General features: G+C 31.8%; 1 protein-coding gene and 1 long non-coding RNA gene across 3 annotated transcripts; both read left to right on the top strand.

Moving 5' to 3' along the window:
• The first annotated feature begins 575 nt into the window (after positions 1–575).
• LOC108194855 (uncharacterized) lies at positions 576–1,298 on the top strand. Its single transcript, XM_017361793.1, has one exon. It carries the CDS (start codon positions 576–578, stop codon positions 1,296–1,298), a length of 723 nt encoding a protein of 240 aa, XP_017217282.1.
• Positions 1,299–13,743: 12,445 nt separating this feature from the next.
• On the top strand, positions 13,744–16,236 carry LOC108193882 (uncharacterized). Of its 2 annotated transcripts, none has more exons than XR_010285237.1 (4): positions 13,744–13,942; positions 14,843–14,977; positions 15,168–15,898; positions 16,037–16,236. It is a non-coding gene; the product is annotated as an uncharacterized LOC108193882 (long non-coding RNA). The 2 variants fall into 2 exon arrangements; XR_001801297.2 differs by having other exon boundaries at positions 13,745–13,942; positions 14,843–14,986.
• Positions 16,237–21,073: the final 4,837 nt, after the last annotated feature.

Genomic DNA, 21,073 nt, shown 5'->3' with positions numbered 1-21,073 from the left:
AAATACATACCGAAAGTAGCTCATCTATTTAAATGACTTCAATTTATTTTGGTTAAGACGTTTTACAAACGTTTACAAAAAATATTTATTGCTAACTATCTTTAACTTATTTTTACATATTATTAACTATATATTTTTTTGAATAAATATTGATTTCAAATTTTAAAAATCAGAAAAAATACATGGATTAATAAAATATTTATAATAATATTCTTTCATTAATTATATTAAATACAAAACAATTTAATAAAAATTATAAATCTATTAGCTCGGCCCATTAGAATCATACATGATTAGCTCTGTTTATCACTATGTTGTTTATTTCCGTATCTAGACTTTCGTACTATTGTGATTCGGATCTGTACTCGTATTTCGTACTTTGACATTCGTACCTTTTAGTTTCGGATCATGTTTTAATTCAGTAATGCACTTTCCTTGATTCCTATGTTGCTCTTTAAATTTTGCTTATAACCATGCATCATTTCTATTGATTATATTGAACTGCATACCATGATAATTGCGAATAATACCGTAACCTTGTACCATTTAAAATTTTATAACTCTTATTTCAGAATATGGCACCTAAAAGAGCTCGAGGAAGACCCGCCAATAACCGCGAGAATGGAGAAGAAGGAAACCCAAACCAGAACCCCGATATAGCACAACTACTAGAACTGGTACGCCAACAAACAGCCACTATAACCCAACAACAACAACTTCTTCAACAAATGCAACCACCACAGCCACCTCCAGCAAATATCACCACTTTCAAAACCTTCCAATCCGTAAAACCCCCAGAATTCAAAGGAACCCAAGATCCAATCGAACCTCATGCTTGGTTAAAGGAGATAGAGAAAGCTTTTGCCTTAACAAATGTTGGAGATAACCAGAAGGTGGAGTATGCTACTTATTTTCTTAAGGTAGAATCGAACTATTGGTGGGAAACAGCAAAAGCTTTAGAACCCGAAGGCATCATTACTTGGGACAGATTTAAGAGAATGTTTTTAAATAAGTACATTCCTTGCTATATGCAAACACAAATGGAGATGAAGTTCTTTGAATTGAAGCAAGATAATATGACGGTTGGGGAGTATGAGAAGAAGTTTACCGAACTATCTAGATTTATGGGAGAGTATGTTGATTCTGAAGAGAAGAGAGCGAAGAGGTTTCAACAAGGACTAAAGCCGTGGTTGAGAAGTCGGGTGGCAGCTTTGGAATTGACTACTTATGCTGAAGTAGTTCAAAAAGCAATGGTAACTAAGCGTAGTGAACCCTTAGTAAGCCTAACAAACCATTAGAACCCAAAAACTAGTGAGAAAACAGAGTTTAAAATCAGTTAACACAAGGCAGTTGGGAAACAGGGTATTTTTCAGCAGTGTCAACTTTGAGTAATAACCTGGGAAGTTTCAGAATGGGCCTTGGAGTGAAACCACGTATGAGAGATAGCCTTAAGAGTTGGGAATCCATGAGAATTGATTTTGTAGGAATGCACTTAGTACACATCAAGTTATCTCAGGTAGGATGCAGGTAGTGCAGAGAGGTTGCAACAGAGAACCTCACTGTGCCCTTTGAACATTTTAAGCCAAATAGTGTGAGGCCTTTGTATTGTATCAATTGCACAAGTAAGTTTAGAGTCTTGGCAACCTATTAGGGTGATTTAGAGTGAAATCCCTAGTTAGAGCACTTTACTTTCACTAAGTACCCGAGAGCAACCTTAGAGAGCCATTGGAGAGTTGTAAGTGCAACTCTTGCATAATTGTCAAAGGTATAAGGTCTGAGTTTTGCAAGCACTTTCAGGATTAAGATAAGATTAGTATGGGGAGTTTAAGACTTTAGAAATAAGCCTTTACGTGTTACTTGCTTATGTGTTTAAGAGTCTAAGTATATAGTATACGATATATACATATATATATATATATATATATATATATATATATATATATAACTAGCTAATAAATCATGCCATATCATTATGTGACTATGTGAATTATGTGACTATGTGGAGTATGTGATTACATGATTACGTTAATTGTCTTTCATGCGTACAAATGATCATGTATACCTATAGTTAAGTACGTGTAATGACTCTTATATCGATAGTTAGCTAATAATAGAGGTATTAGGATACGTAATTAGAGAATAGGCGCGTGTAATATAAATTAGACTTAAAGTGCCATCTAGTGACAAGGTTTATATAATGTGTAGGTTCCGAGGCGAAATGAAAGGCTCGTACCATCAAGATTGAATAATCCCAGAATCTTGAAAAGACAAGTTACTACATCCTTATCTTCACAATTGTTGCAAATATATGTGTACCCGTGACTCGTAAATCCTTATGAATATTTAGTTGCAATAATCACCATGCCTATGATATTCGCAAATACCTTGAAATAAATTCTGATCATACTAGTACCTTCCTTTCATATATACCCTTACACTTGTACCTGAAATGTTAGATTCCCCATTAAAAACTTCCAATAACACCACGACACGTATACTTTCATAAATACCGAATAACACTTGATAGAAATTACTTTCTTTTGACCGTGGAACTTACCCCTCTTAAGTCCAATATGCGTTTGACACATTATTAGTGAACTTGAATCCCTTTGCCATGTTTTAATAAATGAGATTAAACCTTTTCGGCATCCATGTTATAAATCAATAAATTTTAAAATGTTTTCTTTAGTGATTTGGACTAGATGCAAGTCCTTTTCGCATTTTATTAGGCTCACATATAGCCTAGGGATCCCATTATATTTGAGAACCCAGCGCGGTTCGGGATTACTTCGCGGCTGATCACCGGCTGTAATCCGTAGCGTCCTAAAATGAATTTTGATGATTATATGATTATAACATGTTGCCATATTGTTGTGATGCCATGATTCTTTTATCATGATCATTTATATGTTTTGCCATGCCCATTCATTATATTACCATGATTCTTAGAATTTGCTCTATCATTTATTCTTGAGTTGGTTTCGGTCACCCTTGATATTATTTTAATGCCATGTAACTTAGGACTGCTAGTACTTTCGGAGCGTCTTTGCTCATGTTCTCGTATTTAACCCCCTTTTACAGCTAGCAACTATGGTACGCACGAAGCAAACCGCACGTAAGTCGACCACTGGCTACGCCGAGAACTGTTTGAGGGCGAAGGTAGTTATATATGATATAAGCGACTTTCGCTTTTATATTTTGTACTAGTTAGATGGGCTCATCCAAACTCTGAACTTATAAGAACTTTTGGCACATGTATTTCACTCTTTTGGGATTTATAATTGCTCTTTGGACTTGTAATTGACTTAGCATTATCTTTTGAGGATTTATACTATGTAATCTAAATTTCCGGATTTATTATTTATCTACCACTTGTTCATATTATATCAGATTGTGTGTGAGTTGGTTTGGGGTGTGACACAAATTATATATATATATATATATATATATATTGCCTATTTTATTATTATATTTATTTTTCTGTTTCAGTTTGATAAAAATTGTTATTTTGCTAAGATCACAATATTTTAAAGGTAAATATTATATATAAACATTTAATTCGAAGAAACCCATCTTCATTTTTTATGAGTGAAAACAAAAGTTTATTGGGTTGAAAAACATACATCTCACCCAAACAATACATTCTACCATCATTTAGTAATAAGCATAAAATACATATAAATTATGGATATCAATATCTTAATTTATAAATAAGACCATATGAGAGCTCATAATTTGATAACAAATTTATTTTCAAAGAGATGTAAACTCATTGCTCAACACTGGATTAATAACCACTTATCATTACAAGAGAAATGGGTCTCAGAGAAATTAGGAGGCATAAATTTATTTTATTTAACATAAATGCATTGCTATTTGTAAGGCATACAAGCCTTCTTATTAGAAAAAAACATGTTCAACAAATATGGCCGTGGCTCTGCAAATTGGACATTTGTTGTCCCTCCTCAACCATTGCCTTAAACATTGCACATGATATTCATGTCCACATCGAAGACCCCCAACTAGTTCCTCAGCTGCATACTCATCCTGGCATATGACACATATCAGGTTCTTGTCTAGGACTTGTAGTTGTAGCATTACAATATCTTATTTGTAAATGTTGCATAATTGTTCCCTCTGACAATCTGCTGCTATCAACTCGTCCCATTTGCTGAAAATGTGAATTTAATAATCTGAAAAGTAGCTGTAGCTGTAGCTGGGGATCAAGTTCTCTTGGGGTCCTAGAGACTTCCTCCTACAAGAATTCAGATGAGGAAGAAAGCATATTAGACATGAGTTACCTTTGGCTTGAATGACAATATTGGCAAAATGATTGAGGTTCAGGGCAACTTTAAGTGGGTACTAAATCAAGAACAAAATTATAGAAAAATTTTAACAATGGAAAGAGGGAGATGAAATTACTTGAGGTGAGTGAATTTGAAGGGAAGGATGATTATTCTGGAACACATGCATTCCCCGATGATCTCAGGGTTGTCCATTATCCTCTTCTTGTGTGGGTGGCATGTTAAGACATGCATTCCCCGATTATATATAAATATTTATTTAGAAGAAACCATCTTCATTTTTATGAGTGAAAACACGAGTTTATTGGGTTGAAAACCATACATTTTCACCAAACAATTAATACATTTTACCATCATTTAGTAATAAGCATAAAATACATATAAATTACATATATTAATATCTTGATTTATAAATAAGACCATATCACCTCATAATTTGATAAGAACTTTATTTTCAAAAGATGTAAACGTATTGCTCATCATTAGATTAACGGCTCACAATTACAAGAGAATTAAATGGGTCTTAGAAAAATTAGAAGGCATAAATTTATTTTATTTAACATATAGGCGTTGCTAATTTGTAAGGCATACAAGCCTGTTTATTGAAAAAAAACACGTTCAACAAATATGGCGGTGTCTCTGCAAATTGGACATTTGGTGATCCTCCTCAACCATTTCTTTATACATTTCATATGATATTGATGTCCACATCGAAGACCTCCAACTAATTCCTCAGCTGCATACTCATCCTGACATATGACACATATATCAGGTTCACCCACATGAGGACGAGGGTTTTGTGTTTATGACTCATGGGTTTCCGTATGATCTGGGTGTTCGTCCTCCTCGACCTCTTCCTCTGTGGGTAGCATGTTGAGATCAAAAGGATGCATGTTGAGATCAGGAAGAGGGGGAACTGGTGTAGAGATAGTATCATCTGCATCCCTCGCATGAGGGTTTTGCACTTCATTAGAAAGCAGCAAAACTTCTGCTTCCCTTTCACCACTTCTTCCCATTTGTACCGGTTCATCATTTGTAACCTGGCAAACAATAAAAGTCAGCTAGGTTGACGATTATTTCCAAACTGAAAGTTTGAAAAGAAGTATATATAATCTTAAACTAATACAAGTACAAAGTAATATTCTAATAATTTTAAAACATGCCTGCATCAAATATATCCAAACAACTAACAAACTAACAAAAGTAAAAATATTCTTATATTCAAATATTATATTCACTATATTTACTTAATCTTTTAAGATAAAAGCAATACTCATGCATTAGAAAAAAATAAAAATAAAAATAAATACATACCTAAAGTAGCACATCTCTTTAAATGACTTCAAATTTATTTCGGTTAATTTTTACAAACGTTTACAAAAAATATTTAATTGCTAAATATCTTTAACTAATTTTTACATATTATTAACTTCATATTTTTTTGAATAAATATTGAATTCATATTTTTAAAATCAGAAAAAACACATGGATTAATATAATATTTTTCAATAATATTCTTTCATTAATTATATTATTTACAAAACAATTTCATAAAAGTTATAAAACCTTTTAGTTCGGCCCATTAGAATCATACATGATTACAAGAGAGCTTCAGATAACAAGCTTAGATACTAAACAAAAAGCAAGTATAGGTAGATATATGTTAAAATATCTAACAATAACCAACAACATGATAATTCACTGTCATGCCTATAATAGGTGAATAAAGGGGATATAGAGTATTTACATCACCATAAATAATGAATTATTATAAAATACAAAAGAGGATATTAATGGTGTAAGTTGCATTACCTGACCAGAAGGATGATTGAGTGGTAATTCTAAATAACTAAAGTTTAATATCATTCCATAGCTTGGTTGACGTGGGTGGTTGTGAGACTCTTCATGTTCAAATTGGTGTTCACTGTTGGAAGTTTCCATTGATTGTAACTTTCTGAAGCAAATTCAAATTTAACTGGTTTTATATATAGGTGAGCGGCGGATTTGTAGGACAATGTTGGTTTGATAGGGCAATGTGTTATGATTATATAGGCGGCTAATTGGGCCTTTTCAATTTGGGCCCATGAAATTAGAAAGATAGTTTCTAAATCATGGGTTGTGCTACCTTGTCCACTCACGCTTCCGATATAAACATCTTGCTAAGGCTCGGAGTGTTACCTATATTTTTTATGTAACCAGTTTTGAAATTAGCTCCTGATTAAGTAAAGGTAATATGAGTAAATTCAAGGCATCAAGGCTTGGTACAACAAATTTGCATGGTAACAAATTATGTGTACTAGTAATTTCATAACTATTGAGTTATAGTCAAAACTACCGGTCATTTTCAATATTTAGGTAAATTTAAGTATTTTTCTATATCATCCTTTGAAACTAAAAATAATCTTTTTTTTCCAGGTCGGTCTTCATTATTCCCCACTTCCTACCTTTCTATCCACATTATTTTCATATTAGTCGAAATATATACTAATACTAGTCTTAATAATAAATATATTAACCAATTAATTATAATTACAAGAGAAACAGGTCTTAGAGAAATTAGGAGGCATAAATTTATTTTATTTAACATATATGGGTTGCTAATTTGTAAGGCGTACATGTCTGTTTATTGAAGAAAAACATGTTCAACAAAAATGGCCGTGGTTCTGCAAATTGGACATTTGTTGATCTTCCTCAACCATTTCTTTATACATCTCACATGATATTCATGTCCACATCGAAGACCTCCAAGTAATTTCATATAGGTTCTTGGCTAGGACTTGTAGTTGTAGCATTTCAATATCTTATCCGTAAATGTTGCATAATTGTTCCCTCTGACAATCTGCTGCTATCAACTCGTCCCATTTGCTGAAAATATGAATTATATAATCTGACAAGTAGCTGTAGTTGGGGATCAAGTGCTCTTCGGGTCCTAGAGACTTCCTCCTACAAGAATTCAGAGACGAGGAAGAAAGTATATTAGATATAAATTTATGCCATGTGAATATTAAACATGAGTTACCTTTGGTTTGAATATATAGTAGCAGCTGCATCCCTCACATTAGGGTTTCGCGTTTCATTAGAAAGCAGCAAAACATCTGCTTCTCTGTCATCCCTTCTTCCCATTTGTTCCCGTTCAACATTTGTAACCTGGCAAACAATAAAAGTCAGCTAGTGGATGATTATTTTTAAATGAAAATTTAAAAAGAAGTATATATATGCTTGAATTAATACAAGTATAAAGTAATATTTAACAGATAAGGAATATTTCAAGTTGAATATGATGAAGTAGAAGTATACTAATACTTATCTAAGAACCATTTGTTAACAAATAAGGAATACGGAGTCATTAACTTAGGGAAAACTTTGTTATCGAAGTTGAAAGAAACCTCCAAATTAGCAACGTTTTATCATTCACTACATAGGATGCACGCAATCCAGTGAAAAGAGAAAAAAAAAACAAGAATCTCCACAGAAGTTAATCAAGTAGAATAAGATCAAGTAGTAGGAGCACTAATATTTACCCTGTAGTTCACATGCATGTAACCTCTCTAGAGATACCATGAAATAAAAGCAAACCCCACAACTTTTGTAATACATGATTCTGACCACTGTGCGAACATAGACAGTCGAGTGAAATCCAACTCTCCGCTCTGTTGCCACCCCAATACCCCTAACTCTAATCTAAGTAATAACTCACTTTTGAGTTGGAGGCACAAGGAAACTAGGAAGGAAGGAACGTGGGGCGGGCCACCCACCTTCGAATGGTGTTGGTCCTACCTCCTACGGACAGTCAATGGACCCGCTTACGGGAGAGCTGATTCGCTCAGAATTTCTGGCCGGCCTGGCCTCGAGGAAGTAAGAGATCTTTTTTGTTTGTTTCGAGAAATATATCTATCAATTCCGATTCTTTCTTGTCGTAAATATTCTCAAACAAAGAACAAGTTTTTATAGCCCACTATGAAATTTTTTATAGCCCACTATAAATCACATTTGATTTTCTAATCAAGGTGTTTTATATAATTATACTTGCTAACCCATTTAAGATAAAATAATTAGCACCTCCCCATAATTAAAAACTACCTAATTGGAGTTTGAGATTGAGACTGAATTTGGGCAAATTGTTTGGCAAATGTCTCATAAAAAAGAAGAAGTGAAATATGTCATTTTGACTAGAATTATCTTCTTATATATAGTGTGTAGGAATTAATATTGCAATATTAGTATTGAGGCATACAATGAATTCCTAACCTAAGAAATGTGATCTAGGTAGTATCTTAATAAATAACAATTTTTTTTTATTATCATGGTGAATTAACTACCAGAAATTAAAAAAGTTTCATTCTCTGGAGTTTTTATATAAACATTGACACCAAATAAGAGTTTTTTTATGGGCTGCTATGTCATTCCTAGCTATCACCTTAACTTTCATTTCCGTTATATTTATTAGAACTATTTTTTTTAGGTTTCTCTCATCGCCAGGACATGAGATGGTGTAACTTTTACATCATAATGATGTACAAATTATACCATGATTGGTATTATATCATAGATAGAAAAAATTACATGGAAAATAATATTCAGTCTTTATCAAATTATATATATATATATATATATATATATTGCCTATTTTATTATTTTATGTATTTTTTTGTTTCAGTTTGATAATAATTGTTATTTTGCTAAGATCCCAAATTTTAAAGGTAAATATTATATTTAAACATCTAATTAGAAAAAACCATCTTCATTTTTCATGAGTGAAAACATATATAAGTTTATTGGGTTGAAAAACATACATCTCACCCAAACAATACATTCTACCTTCATTTAGTAATAAGCGTAAAATACATATAAATTATGGATATCAATATCTTAATCTATAAATAAGACCATATGATTGAGGTTCAGGGCAACTTTAAATGGGGTACTAAATCAAGAACAAAATTATAGAAAAATATTAACAATGGAAAGAGGGAGATGAAATTACTTGAGGAGAGTGAATGTGAAGGGAAGGATGATTATTCTGGAAGACATGCATTGCCTGATGATCTCTGGGTTGCCCATTCTCTTCTTCTTGTGTGGGTGGCATGTTAAGATCAAGAGGATAGAGGTTGATCAATAATAGGGCCGAGTGGAAATACTAACGGCTGCATTAGCTTCACCCACATGAGGATGAGGGTTTTGTATTTCTGACTCATGGGTTGCCATATGATGATCTCTGTCTTCCTCCTCCTCCAATTCCTCCTCTGTCAGTGGTAGCATGTTGAGATCAAGAGGATGCGTGTTGAGATCAAGAGGATGCATGTTGAGATCAGGAACAATGGGAATCCGTGTAGAGATAGCGTCTGCTGCATCCTTTAGATTAGGGTTTTGCATTTCATTATAAAGCAGCAAAACTTCTGCTTCCCTGTCATCACTTCTTCCCATTTGTTCTGGTTCATCATTTGTAACCTGGCAAACAATAAAAATCAGCTAGCCAGATGATTATTTTGAAATGAAAGTTTGAAAAAGAAGTGTTTATATGCTTGAATTAATACAAGTACAAAGTAATAAATAATTTCAAAACATGTCTGCATCAAATATAGCCAAACAGGTAACAAACTAGGTAAATTAAATATTCTTATATATATGCAAATATTATATTAAGTATATTTACTTAATCTTTTAAGGTAAAAACAATACTTATACATTAGAAAATATAAAAATAAAAATATTTACATATCAAAAGTAACTCATCTCTTTAAATGACTTCAATTTATTTTATATTAATTTTACAGACGTTTAAAAAAAATTATTTCTAAACACCTTCAACTAATTTTAATATATTATTTACTTCATATTTTAAAAATTAGAAAAAACACATGGAGTGATTAAATATTCTTTGATAATATTCTTTCATTAATAATATTTAGAGTGATTAACACTTTGCACCCCTTATGTTTAGGCACTTTTTCGATTTGATCTCAAACAATTTTTCTTGACAGTAATGCATCCTAAAGTTTGAAAAGCGCTTCGTTTTGCACCCCTTTGACCACTCTCCGTTAATTGACCGTTAAAGTTAACAGATTTCAGGTTTTCACTTTGCACCCCACAATTTTAATTTTTTTTTCTGTGAGTGTTAATGACCCATGGTTGTGCTGTTGTCCCATGAAACTGATCTTTAGGTCCCAGCAATCAAGGAGGCTTGTTTTAGCAAAAGTAACCTACTTGTGTTTTAATGCAACAGATACTTCCCCCAATTAATATTTTATTGACAGTTTTTGTAATTGTGTGTGTCACCCGTATTCCAAATTGATCAGTTCTAAGATCTTCTCATCTTATGTTACCAGATCTTCTCATCTTATGTCCACATACTCACATAGCAAATAAAAAATATAGGCTAGTTGAGCATAACCATGAGGAATGCAGTAAGTAGAAAGATCACAAGAGTGGGAGGGGGATAAGCAATGACTATTGATCAGTAGTGGCTCGTGCTCTGCAGTCTGCCGCCTAGCCAAGATACATAGACCAATATTATATTCACCTCAAATGGAGCAGGCAATCGTTAAGTCTGCTGATGCCTTTTCTTTATCATACAAAGCTCTATCTTTTTCTCTACTGAGCTCCTTTCGCTCTTCAACTATTAATTAAAGCAAAAAATTTTTGAAGCTTAAATGATGGTGGGGGTGATGATTTTAACATAAAATCAAGTCTGATTCCAGTGCAGAATGGTGCAAGCAGGCAAATGGGGGTGATGAGTACTTTAAAATACTCATTAAAAAAAATTAAAATTGTGGGGTGAAAAGTGTAAACCCAACATCTGTTAACTTTAACGGTCAATTAAACGGAGAGTGGTTAAACGGGTGCAAAGCGAAGCGCTTTTCAAACTTTAGGGTGCATACTGCCAAAAAAAAATGTTTGAGACCAAATCGAAAAATTACCTAAACATAAGGGGTGCAAAGTGTCAATCACTCTTATATTTAATAGATAATATTATTTCATTAATTATATTAAATATAAGACATTTTAATAGATATTATTAAGGCTATTAGTTTGGCTCATAAGAATCATACATGATTACAAGAGTTTCAAAATAACAAGTACAAATACTAAACAAAAAACAATTATGAAGAGGATAATTCACCGTCATGCCTATAATAGTTGTGTAAAGGGGATAAAGAGTATTTGCATCATGTTATAAAAAATGAATTATTGAAAGATACAAAAGAGGATATTAGTGGTGTAAGTTGCATTACCTGACCAATAGAAGGATGATTTAGTGATAATTCTGAATAACCATCCTCTAATATCATTTGATAGCTTGATTGACCTGGGTGATTGCTAGACTCTTCAACCAATAGTTGGTGCCCATTGTTGGAAGTTTCCATTGATTTGTAATTTCTTGAAGCAAATTTAACTGGTTTTATATATAGACGGCGGATTTGTGGATTGTAGGAGAATGCGGGTTTGATAGGGTAATGTGTTATAATTATATAGGCGGCTAATTGGGCTTTTTCAATTTTGGCCCATGAAATTAGAAAGATAGTTTATAAATCTTTGGTTGGGCTACCTTGTCCACTCACGCTTCCAATGTAAACACTCTTGTAATTAAGGCTCAGAGTGTTACACATATTTTTGATGTAAGGAGTATTGAAATTAGCACCCCATTAGGTAAAGGTAATATGAGAAAATTCAAGGCATCAAAACATGGTAGTATGGTAACAGTCAACACATGTGATACAAATCATGTGTACTAGTGATTTTATTTACTACTGAGATATAGTCAAAACTACTAGCCATTTTCAATTTTTAGGTAAACACTAGAATTTTGTCTATATCGTTCTTTAGAATAAATATAATCTTTTTTTTCAAGTTGGTCTCCATTATTTCCAACTTCCTACCTTTATGTCAACATTATTAAACATTAGTCGGAATATATACTAATACTAATATTAATAATAGTGAAGATTGCGATGATGATGTTTATGATGATGATGATGATGATGATGATGATGATGATGATGATGATAATAATAATAATAATAATAATAATAATAATAGTAATAATAATAATAATAATAAATAATTAGACCGGTTGGAGTTGACATTGGAAAAATTGATAACAGATCAATAAGATTCTTTACTTATAAGATTTATTTAGGATCCACTAATACATTATTGGAATTTTTATAGCTTGATTTTCTTTTCGAAATACTAAATCTACTCATCATGTGTGAGTTGTGGACACAAATATAATTTGGTCTATGACTTGGTAGATCCATACTCATTCATAATGAATTCAGAATGAATAAGAACATATCCAAATAATCTACTTCATCAAGGGCAGTTTGATGACAAACAAGCTAGGCCGATATAGAGCTTAGCTAAGGAATCTTTAGTCATCAACTAAAGGAAATGCTTGTTATTTAAGTTGAAACAAATCACTAAATTACGCAGTTTTATCATTCTTTTCATATGATGCGTGCAATCTAATGAAAAGAGTCAACACAAGAACCAAAGTTGAATAAGATGAAGTAGAAGTAATACTAATACTTATCTATGAACCATTAGTTAACAAATAAGGAATACGGAGTCATCAACTTAGGAAAAACCTTGTTATCAAAGAAACCACCAAATTAGCAACGTTTTATCATACACTAAACAAGACGGTGAAAAGAGCAAAAAAAAGAATCTTCATAAAAGTTGATTAATTTGAATAAGACCAAGTAGTTGGAGCAATAAGACTTATCTAACACTCAGTAGTTAACGTGTAACCTCAACTTCTAGAGGTACCATGAAATAAAAGCAAACCCGACATAAATGTGTCGTAAATATTCTCAAACAAAGGACAAGTTTTTATAGCCCAATATGAATCACATTTGATTTTCTAATCAATGTGCTTTATATAATTATACTCGCTAACCCATTTAAGATAGAATAATTGGCACCTCCCCTTAATTATAAACTACCTAACTGGAGTTTGAGATTGAGACTGAATTTGAGCAAATTAATTGTTTGGCAAATGTCTCATAAAAAAAGAAGAGAAATATGTCATTTTGACTAGAATTATCTTCTTATAGTGTGTAGGGATTAATATTTCAATATTGGTATTGTGGCATACAATGAATTCCTAACCTACAAATTTAAGCTTAGGAAACGCTGCTTACATAACGTTTTTTTTATATGCTATGCAAGAATGTTACTTACATAGCGTATTTTCAAGAAGCGTTATGGAAGCTATTAAAAATAGAACTAAAAATAAATGAAAATTAAATAAAAATACTAAGATAGCCCTTATTTCTGGAACGCTATTTAAGGACCATGTTGGATATAGCGTTTCTTCAAACGTTATTTAGAAAACCATTTTCTAAGTAATTAATTTATATATTATTTATTTGTTTAAGCAGCAGTAAAGCCTTGTTATAAAACGTTATGCTAGTAAACGTATTATTAGAACAAATGAGTACCTTTTACTTATAATTATTTAATCAAGTAAAACTGTCAGTTTTTTCTATTCTATACACAAGCACATATGTACAGGAGATCAGAGCGATGGTGCAGAGCGATCGACACCTAGTTCATCTCTGTATTAGGGTTCAAATCGGAAGCTATTGAAGGGTGCCAGAAGCTTCAATTTAGTTCCTATTTATATCTCTTAATTTGTAAGTATTTTTGTATCTTTTAGTTTGGGATTTTATATTTTTGGTTGTCAATTTGGATTCTCCTAACTTTCTAGGTTTTTGAATTTAGATTTTGATTTGGGTTTTATCTTAGTTTGATTTGTTTCACATATGAAGCTCATTCATACTTGTTTGAATTTTTTCTTCGCTTTTTCCGTTTTTAACTTTTTGCCCAATAATTGTGTATAAATGAAGTCTCTATTAGTCATGGACGTATCTCCAGTTCTAGAACAAGGAACTAAAGTTATGTATTTACTAATCCAGGCGTTGAACTAAAGTTTCCACAGTTAAATATTTATGTATAATTATGGTTTTATGAGACTATCGGCTTATTCTTATGAAATTTTTATTTCTGAATTAAAAGAATTTCACCAGAACACCTTTAGGTTTTTGCTGCTAGTAGTGTTGTTAAACATTACTAACCTGAATACCAAATTTGTTTCACCCAGTGATTTTTAAAGGCAAAAATGCAGGGAAGCGCAAGGGCCTTCTTTTGCTTAAGTTTTTTTTTTTTTAATAACAGAGCACACTATAAAATTTGATGTGTGTTTGAATTATGTGTAAACTCTTGACATGCTAAATATAACAGTGATCTCAAGGGTAAACTAACTTTTCAATACAAAGAACGAGGTCTTTGTTTGATTAATATTTGAGAAACTAAGAAGCTAATAAAAAATTTTCAAGTATGTATTTTATAATAGAATTCTCCAGTCCTTGCATGTAACGACTATGGGTGTTTTATTTCCATTTGGAGGCTAAATGTTCAGTAAGATTTCTTTGAAGTACCAATTCATAAGAGAAGAAAGCATGCTGTTAACATGGAATTTTTAGACATTTCTTTTCCCCTAAAATATAGTCCTGTAATAGTTTTTTCCTGTATAGTTCTTGGCAAGGTTTTCCTTTATAGTCCTGCAGATGGGAGGTGCACTAATTTGTGCACAAAGTACATTTGTGAAGAGGAATGTACTTGTTCTAGACAGAATTGAATGATCTCCATTTCCAAATTTTGGCCAAAAAGTATGTCAGGTACCATCAAACTATGTTTCCGAAATTTAAAGCTAGCCTCATAATATTTTTTTTGATCCATCAAATAAATTTAAGTTTAGAAAAGATGAAAGAACAAATCAGTTAAATGGTTTTACTAGATATTGATGCTTAGTATTTTTTTATACAGTATATGATTATTGAAAAACTCTATCTTGCCCAGGTCTTTCTACTATATCCTTCATTGGTGGATCTAGGGAATTGAGGAGAATAATAATAGCCAGAGGAGGATAAGAGTATGGTTGGACTCTGTTCCAGCATTTCTAGTTCCTTGGACAGAAAAAATAGTTCTTTCTCCTCTGTTCCAACATTTCTGGTTTCACTTTGTGATCTTAACTGCTCTTAATTAACACAACTAAATTATATCATCCTGATTATTATAAATGAAATAAGCTGATTTGACTTTAATTTCTGTAAAATAATAACTACATGATATGTTTTTAAGTTTGAGTAAAATCCATTTCTAACAATATCTTATTTATTTTTCTTGTTCTGGGGTAAATTGCAGACCGGGCTTCTTTTCTTTTATGATGGCTTCTGGGGCTTTTATCCTCGTATTCAAGCTATATTTACATTCCACAACAATGAATGATGCTTGAAAAAGAGAGGGCTTCAGGAATGTACAGACTTTCATTGTATATCATGTCATAAGTTGTAGGCGACCTCCCCATGGAGCTTGTACTCCCAACTGTTTTCATTATCATAACATATTTGATGGCAGGCCTGAAGCGAACCTCTAAAATTTCTTCATGACCTTATTTTCACTATTATATAATGCACTGGTTTCTCAAGGCCTCTTAAGTCTTTTGATGACTCTAAGTCTTCACTGAGCCTCCCACTAGTCTGTACAAATTGACTTTTGGAGCTTCTGCGACTAATCTCACTTCATTGAAGGTATTACCTGACTCTTTGCAATTTGAGGTTTTTAAGTTGTGTTTGGTTGAGTTTGTTTTTCGATTTTAATTTTGAACTTGGTGAAATTTATTCACGCATATAACACATACTATTGATATTTTTGTGTTGGTTGTGCAGGATTGCAGGTGTCTCGTCCACTCCTAGGCAGCACTCCTAGGCGGCAAAAGCGCAGCTTGATTATGATGGAAATAATTAGTTTTATTGTGGCATCTCTCTTGTATAATAATTTTACTTGTGTTATTAGTGATTTTTATTAAACAGAATTAGTGACTTATTTTTGGTTTTATGGAAGTTGATACTATGGTTTGTTTTTATTATACGAGAGTAATCTAAAATTTTCATTTTGTCTATTTTTATTGTATTTATGAAAATATTAAGAATCTTACAAAATAAAATAAAAATTTTAAAAATTTTAAAATTATAAATTTCGCTAATGCAATCATTTTGCAAGAGCTTTTTCAAAATTACTCCAATAGCATTTCTAAAAATGCTATCTAAGTAATATTTTCTTATACACATCCAACTTACATAGCGTTTATTAAAGTGGTATGTAAGTGTTATGTTACTTGGAAAACGCTTACTTCCATAGCACTTGTGGGAACGCTATTGAAATGTTCTGCTAATATAGCGCTTACAGAAGCGCTATCCAAGTAGATTCTACTTGCTATCCAAGTAGATTCTACTTGCTATCCAAGTAGATTCTACTTGCATAGCGCTGGCTTAGATAGCGTTTAAAAACGCTATGTAAGCTATAAAATGACCGCTATGTAAGTTAAAATTTGTAGTAGGTAGTATCTTAATAAATAACAAAAACATTATTCTCATGGTGAATTAACTACAAGAAATTTAAAAAATTTCATTCTCTGGAGTTTATAAACATTGACACCAAATAAGAGTTTCTTTATGGGATGCATCCCTAGTACACTAACTTTCATTTCGGTTATATTTACTAGAACTATTTTTTTAGGTTTCTCTCATCCCCTGACATGAGATAGTGTAACTTTTACATTATATTGATGTAAAAATTATACCATGATTGGTATTATATCATAGATAAATATATTTACATGGAAAATTGTATATTCGATCTTTATCAAATTATATATATATATATATATATATATATATATATATATATATATATATATATATATATATATATTTCTGTTTGCCTATTTTATTATTACATTTATTTTTCTGTTTTAGTTTGATAATAAATGTTATTTTGCTAAGGTCACTAAATTTTAAAGGTAAATATTATATATAAACGTTTAATTAGAAGAAACCATCTTCATTTTTTATGAGTGAAAACATAGGTTTATTGGATTGAAAACATACATCTCACCCAAACAATACATTCTACCATCATTTAGTAAGCATAAAATACATATAAATTATGGATATCAATATCTTAATTTATAAATAAGACCATATGAAAGCTCATAATTTGATAAGAATTTTATTTTCAAAGAGATGTAAACTCATTGCTCATCACTGATTAATAACCACTTATCATTACAAGAGAAATTCAAAAAGTTTCATTCTCTGTAGTTTTTATATAAACATTGACACCAAATAAGAGTTTCTTTATGGCTGCTATGTCATTCCTAGCTATCACCCTAACTTTCATTTCCGTTATATTTATTAGAACTATTTTTTTTAGGTTTCTCTCATCGCCAGGACATGAGATGGTGTAACTTTTACATCATACTGATGTACAAATTATACCATGATTGGTATTATATCATAGATAGAAAAAATTACATGGAAAATATTATATTCGATATTTATCGAATTATATATATATATATATATTGCCTATTTTATTATTTTATGTATTTTTTTGTTTCAGTTTGATAATAATTGTTATTTTGCTAAGATCACAAAATTTTAAAGGTAAATATTATATATAAACTTCTAATTAGAAAAAACCATCTTCATTTTTCATGAGTGAAAACATATATAAGTTTATTGGGTTGAAAAACATACATCTCACCCAAACAATACATTCCACTGTCATTTTGTAATAAGCAAAAAATACATATAAATTATGGATATCAATATCTTAATCTATAAATAAGACCATATGAGAGCACATAATTTGATAACAAATTTATTTTCAAAGAGATGTAAAATCATTGCTCATCACTGGATTAATAACCACTTATCATTACAAGAGAAATGGGTCTCAGAGAAATTAGGAGGCATAAATTAATTTTATTTAACATAAATGCCTTGCTATTTGTAAGGCATACAAGCCTGCTTATTGGAAAAAAACATGTTCAACAAATATGGCCGTGGCTCTGCAAGTTGGACATTTGTTGATCCTCCTCAACCATTGCCTTATACATTGCACATAATATTCATGTCCACATCGAAGACCCCCAACTAATTCCTCAGCTGCACACTCATCCTGCCATATGACACATATATCAGGTTCTTGGCTAGGACTAGGACTTGTAGTAGTTGTTGCATTACAATATCTTATTTGTAAATGTTGCATAATTGTTCCCTCTGACAATCTGCTGCTATCAACTGGTCCCATAATTTGCTGAAAATGTGAATTTAATAATCTGAAAAGTAGCTGTAGCTGTAGCTGGGGATCAAGTGCTCTTGGGGTCCTAGAGACTTCCTCCTACAAGAATTCAGATGAGGAAGAAAGCATATTAGATATAAATTTATGCCATGCGAATATTAAACATGAGTTACCTTTGGCTTGAATGACAATATTGGCAAAATGATTGAGGTTCAGGGCAACTTTAAGTGGGTACTAAATCAAGAACAAAATTATTGAAAAATTTTAACAATGGAAAGAGGGAGATGAAATTACTTGAGGAGAGTGAATTTGAAGGGAAGGATGATTATTCTGGAAGACATGCATTGCCCGATGATCTCTGGGTTGTCCATTATCTTCTTCTTGTGTGGGTGGCATGTTAAGATCAAGAGGATGGAGGTTGAGATCAATAATAGGGCTGACCCGAGTGGAAATACTAACGGCTGCACTTGCTTCACCCACATGAGGACGAGGGTTTTGGATTCCTCCTCTTCCAATTCTTCCTCTGTCGGTGGTAGCATGTTGAGATCCGTGTAGAGATAGCAGCAGCTGCATCCCTCACATTAGGGTTTTGCATTTCATTAGAAAGCAGCAAAACTTCTGCTTCCCTATCATCACTTATTCCCATTTGTTCTTGTTCATCATTTGTAATATAATCTATTTTTTCAAGTTGGTCTCCATTATTTCCCATTTCCTACCTTTCTGTCAACATTATTAAACATTAGTTGGAATATATACTAATACTAATATTAATATTAGTGAAGATTGCGATGATGATGTTTATAATAATAATAATAATAATAATAATAATAATAATAATAATAATAATAATAATAATAATAATAATAATAATAGCAACAACAACAAGAAATGATTTTTATATTATTCACTAATATATTATTCGTATTTTTATAGCTTGATTTTCTTTTCAAAATACTAACTGTGCTCATCATGTGTGAGTTGTGGACACAAAAATAATTTGGTCTATGACTTAGTAGATCGATACTCATTCATCATAACCAATTCAGAACAAGATATTTTTTTACATTGAAAATAGTATATTCGATCTTTATCAAATTATATATATATCTTACCTATATTATTATTATATTTGTTTCTGTATTTCACTTTGTTGATAATTGTTATTTTGCTAAGATCACAAAGTTTTAGAGGTAAACATTATTTATAAATATTTAATTAGAAGAACCGTCTTCATTTTCATGAGTGAAAACATAAGTTTATTGGGTTGAAAAACATACATTTCACCCAAACAATACAGTTTACCATCATTTTGAAATAAGCATAAAGTACATATATAAATCATGGATATTAATATGGATCTTAATTAATTTATAAATAAGATAATATCAGAGTTCATAATTTGATAAGATATTTATTGTCAAGAGATGTAAACTAATCGCTCATCACTAGATAAACCATTTCTAATTACAAGAGAAATGAGTCTTAGAGAAATTAAGAGGCATAAATTTATTTTATTCAACATATATGTCTTGCTAATTAGTAAGGCATACAAGCTTGTTTATTGAAGAACATGTTCAACAGAAATGGTCCAGGCTCTGCAAATTGGACATTTGTTAATCCTCCTGGGTTAGTTGCACCTGAGACATCCTGGGTTGCTCTCTGCCGCATCCCTTTTTTTATCCAACATCACCTTCCTGCCCTGGCACTTAAACGGCCATATCAGCTGGGGCCCTAGCATCGAAGGGGATTGCCTTAACAAGCTTACTTACATGGTCCTCCAAAGATTTATCCTCACCACTAATGCCCAAGGATACTACAAAGTTGTCTATACAAATCTTGAAACAATTTGTGGTTGAGGCCACAGCCTCGTATATTGCCTTCTTACCTGAAGCTTGGGCATTAATTGCCTTCTTTGCGTAGGCCTCATCAACACTCTCTGCCTGTTTGGTAGCCTTCTCCAACTTTACCTTGAGATCACGCCTTTCCAGATGATTATTTGAGGAGAGTGATATTACTTGAGGAGAGTTAATGTGAAGGGAATGATGATTATTTTCTAATACATGCATTGCCAGATGATCTCCAGGTTGTCCATTATCTTCTTCCTCTGTGGGTAGCATGTTAAGATCAAGAGGATTCAGGCTGAGATCAATAATAGGGCTGACATGAGTGCTAATAATAACTGCTGAATCAGCATCACCCACATGAGGATGAGGGTTTTGTATTTCTAACTCATGGATTGCCATATTATCTCTGTGTTCCTCCTCATCTACTCCCATTTGTTTGGGTTCAAGAGTTGTAACCTGCCAAATAATAAAAGTTAGCTAGCTAGATGATTGTTTTAAAAATAAAAATTGTTATATATAGAAGTATTTGTATGCTTGAATTAATACAAGAAGATGGTAATATTAAACTAATATTATTAAAACTTGAATGTATCAAATATAATGACACAACTAACAAAATAATAAATTAAAAATATATATTAATATATATCCAAATATTATATTGAGTATAATTAAAAATATTATGGAGGGAATAACAATGATTACAAATTAGGTCATAATTTTTTAAATAAAAGTAAATACATATCAAAAGTAGTTCTGCTCTCTAAATGATTG

The sequence above is a fragment of the Daucus carota genome, chromosome 7, assembly GCF_001625215.2.
Source record: "Daucus carota subsp. sativus chromosome 7, DH1 v3.0, whole genome shotgun sequence".
NCBI classification, from domain to species: domain Eukaryota; kingdom Viridiplantae; phylum Streptophyta; class Magnoliopsida; order Apiales; family Apiaceae; genus Daucus; species Daucus carota.
Note: the sequence above shows the minus strand (reverse complement) of the source record. Positions and strands in the feature narration are given on the sequence as shown.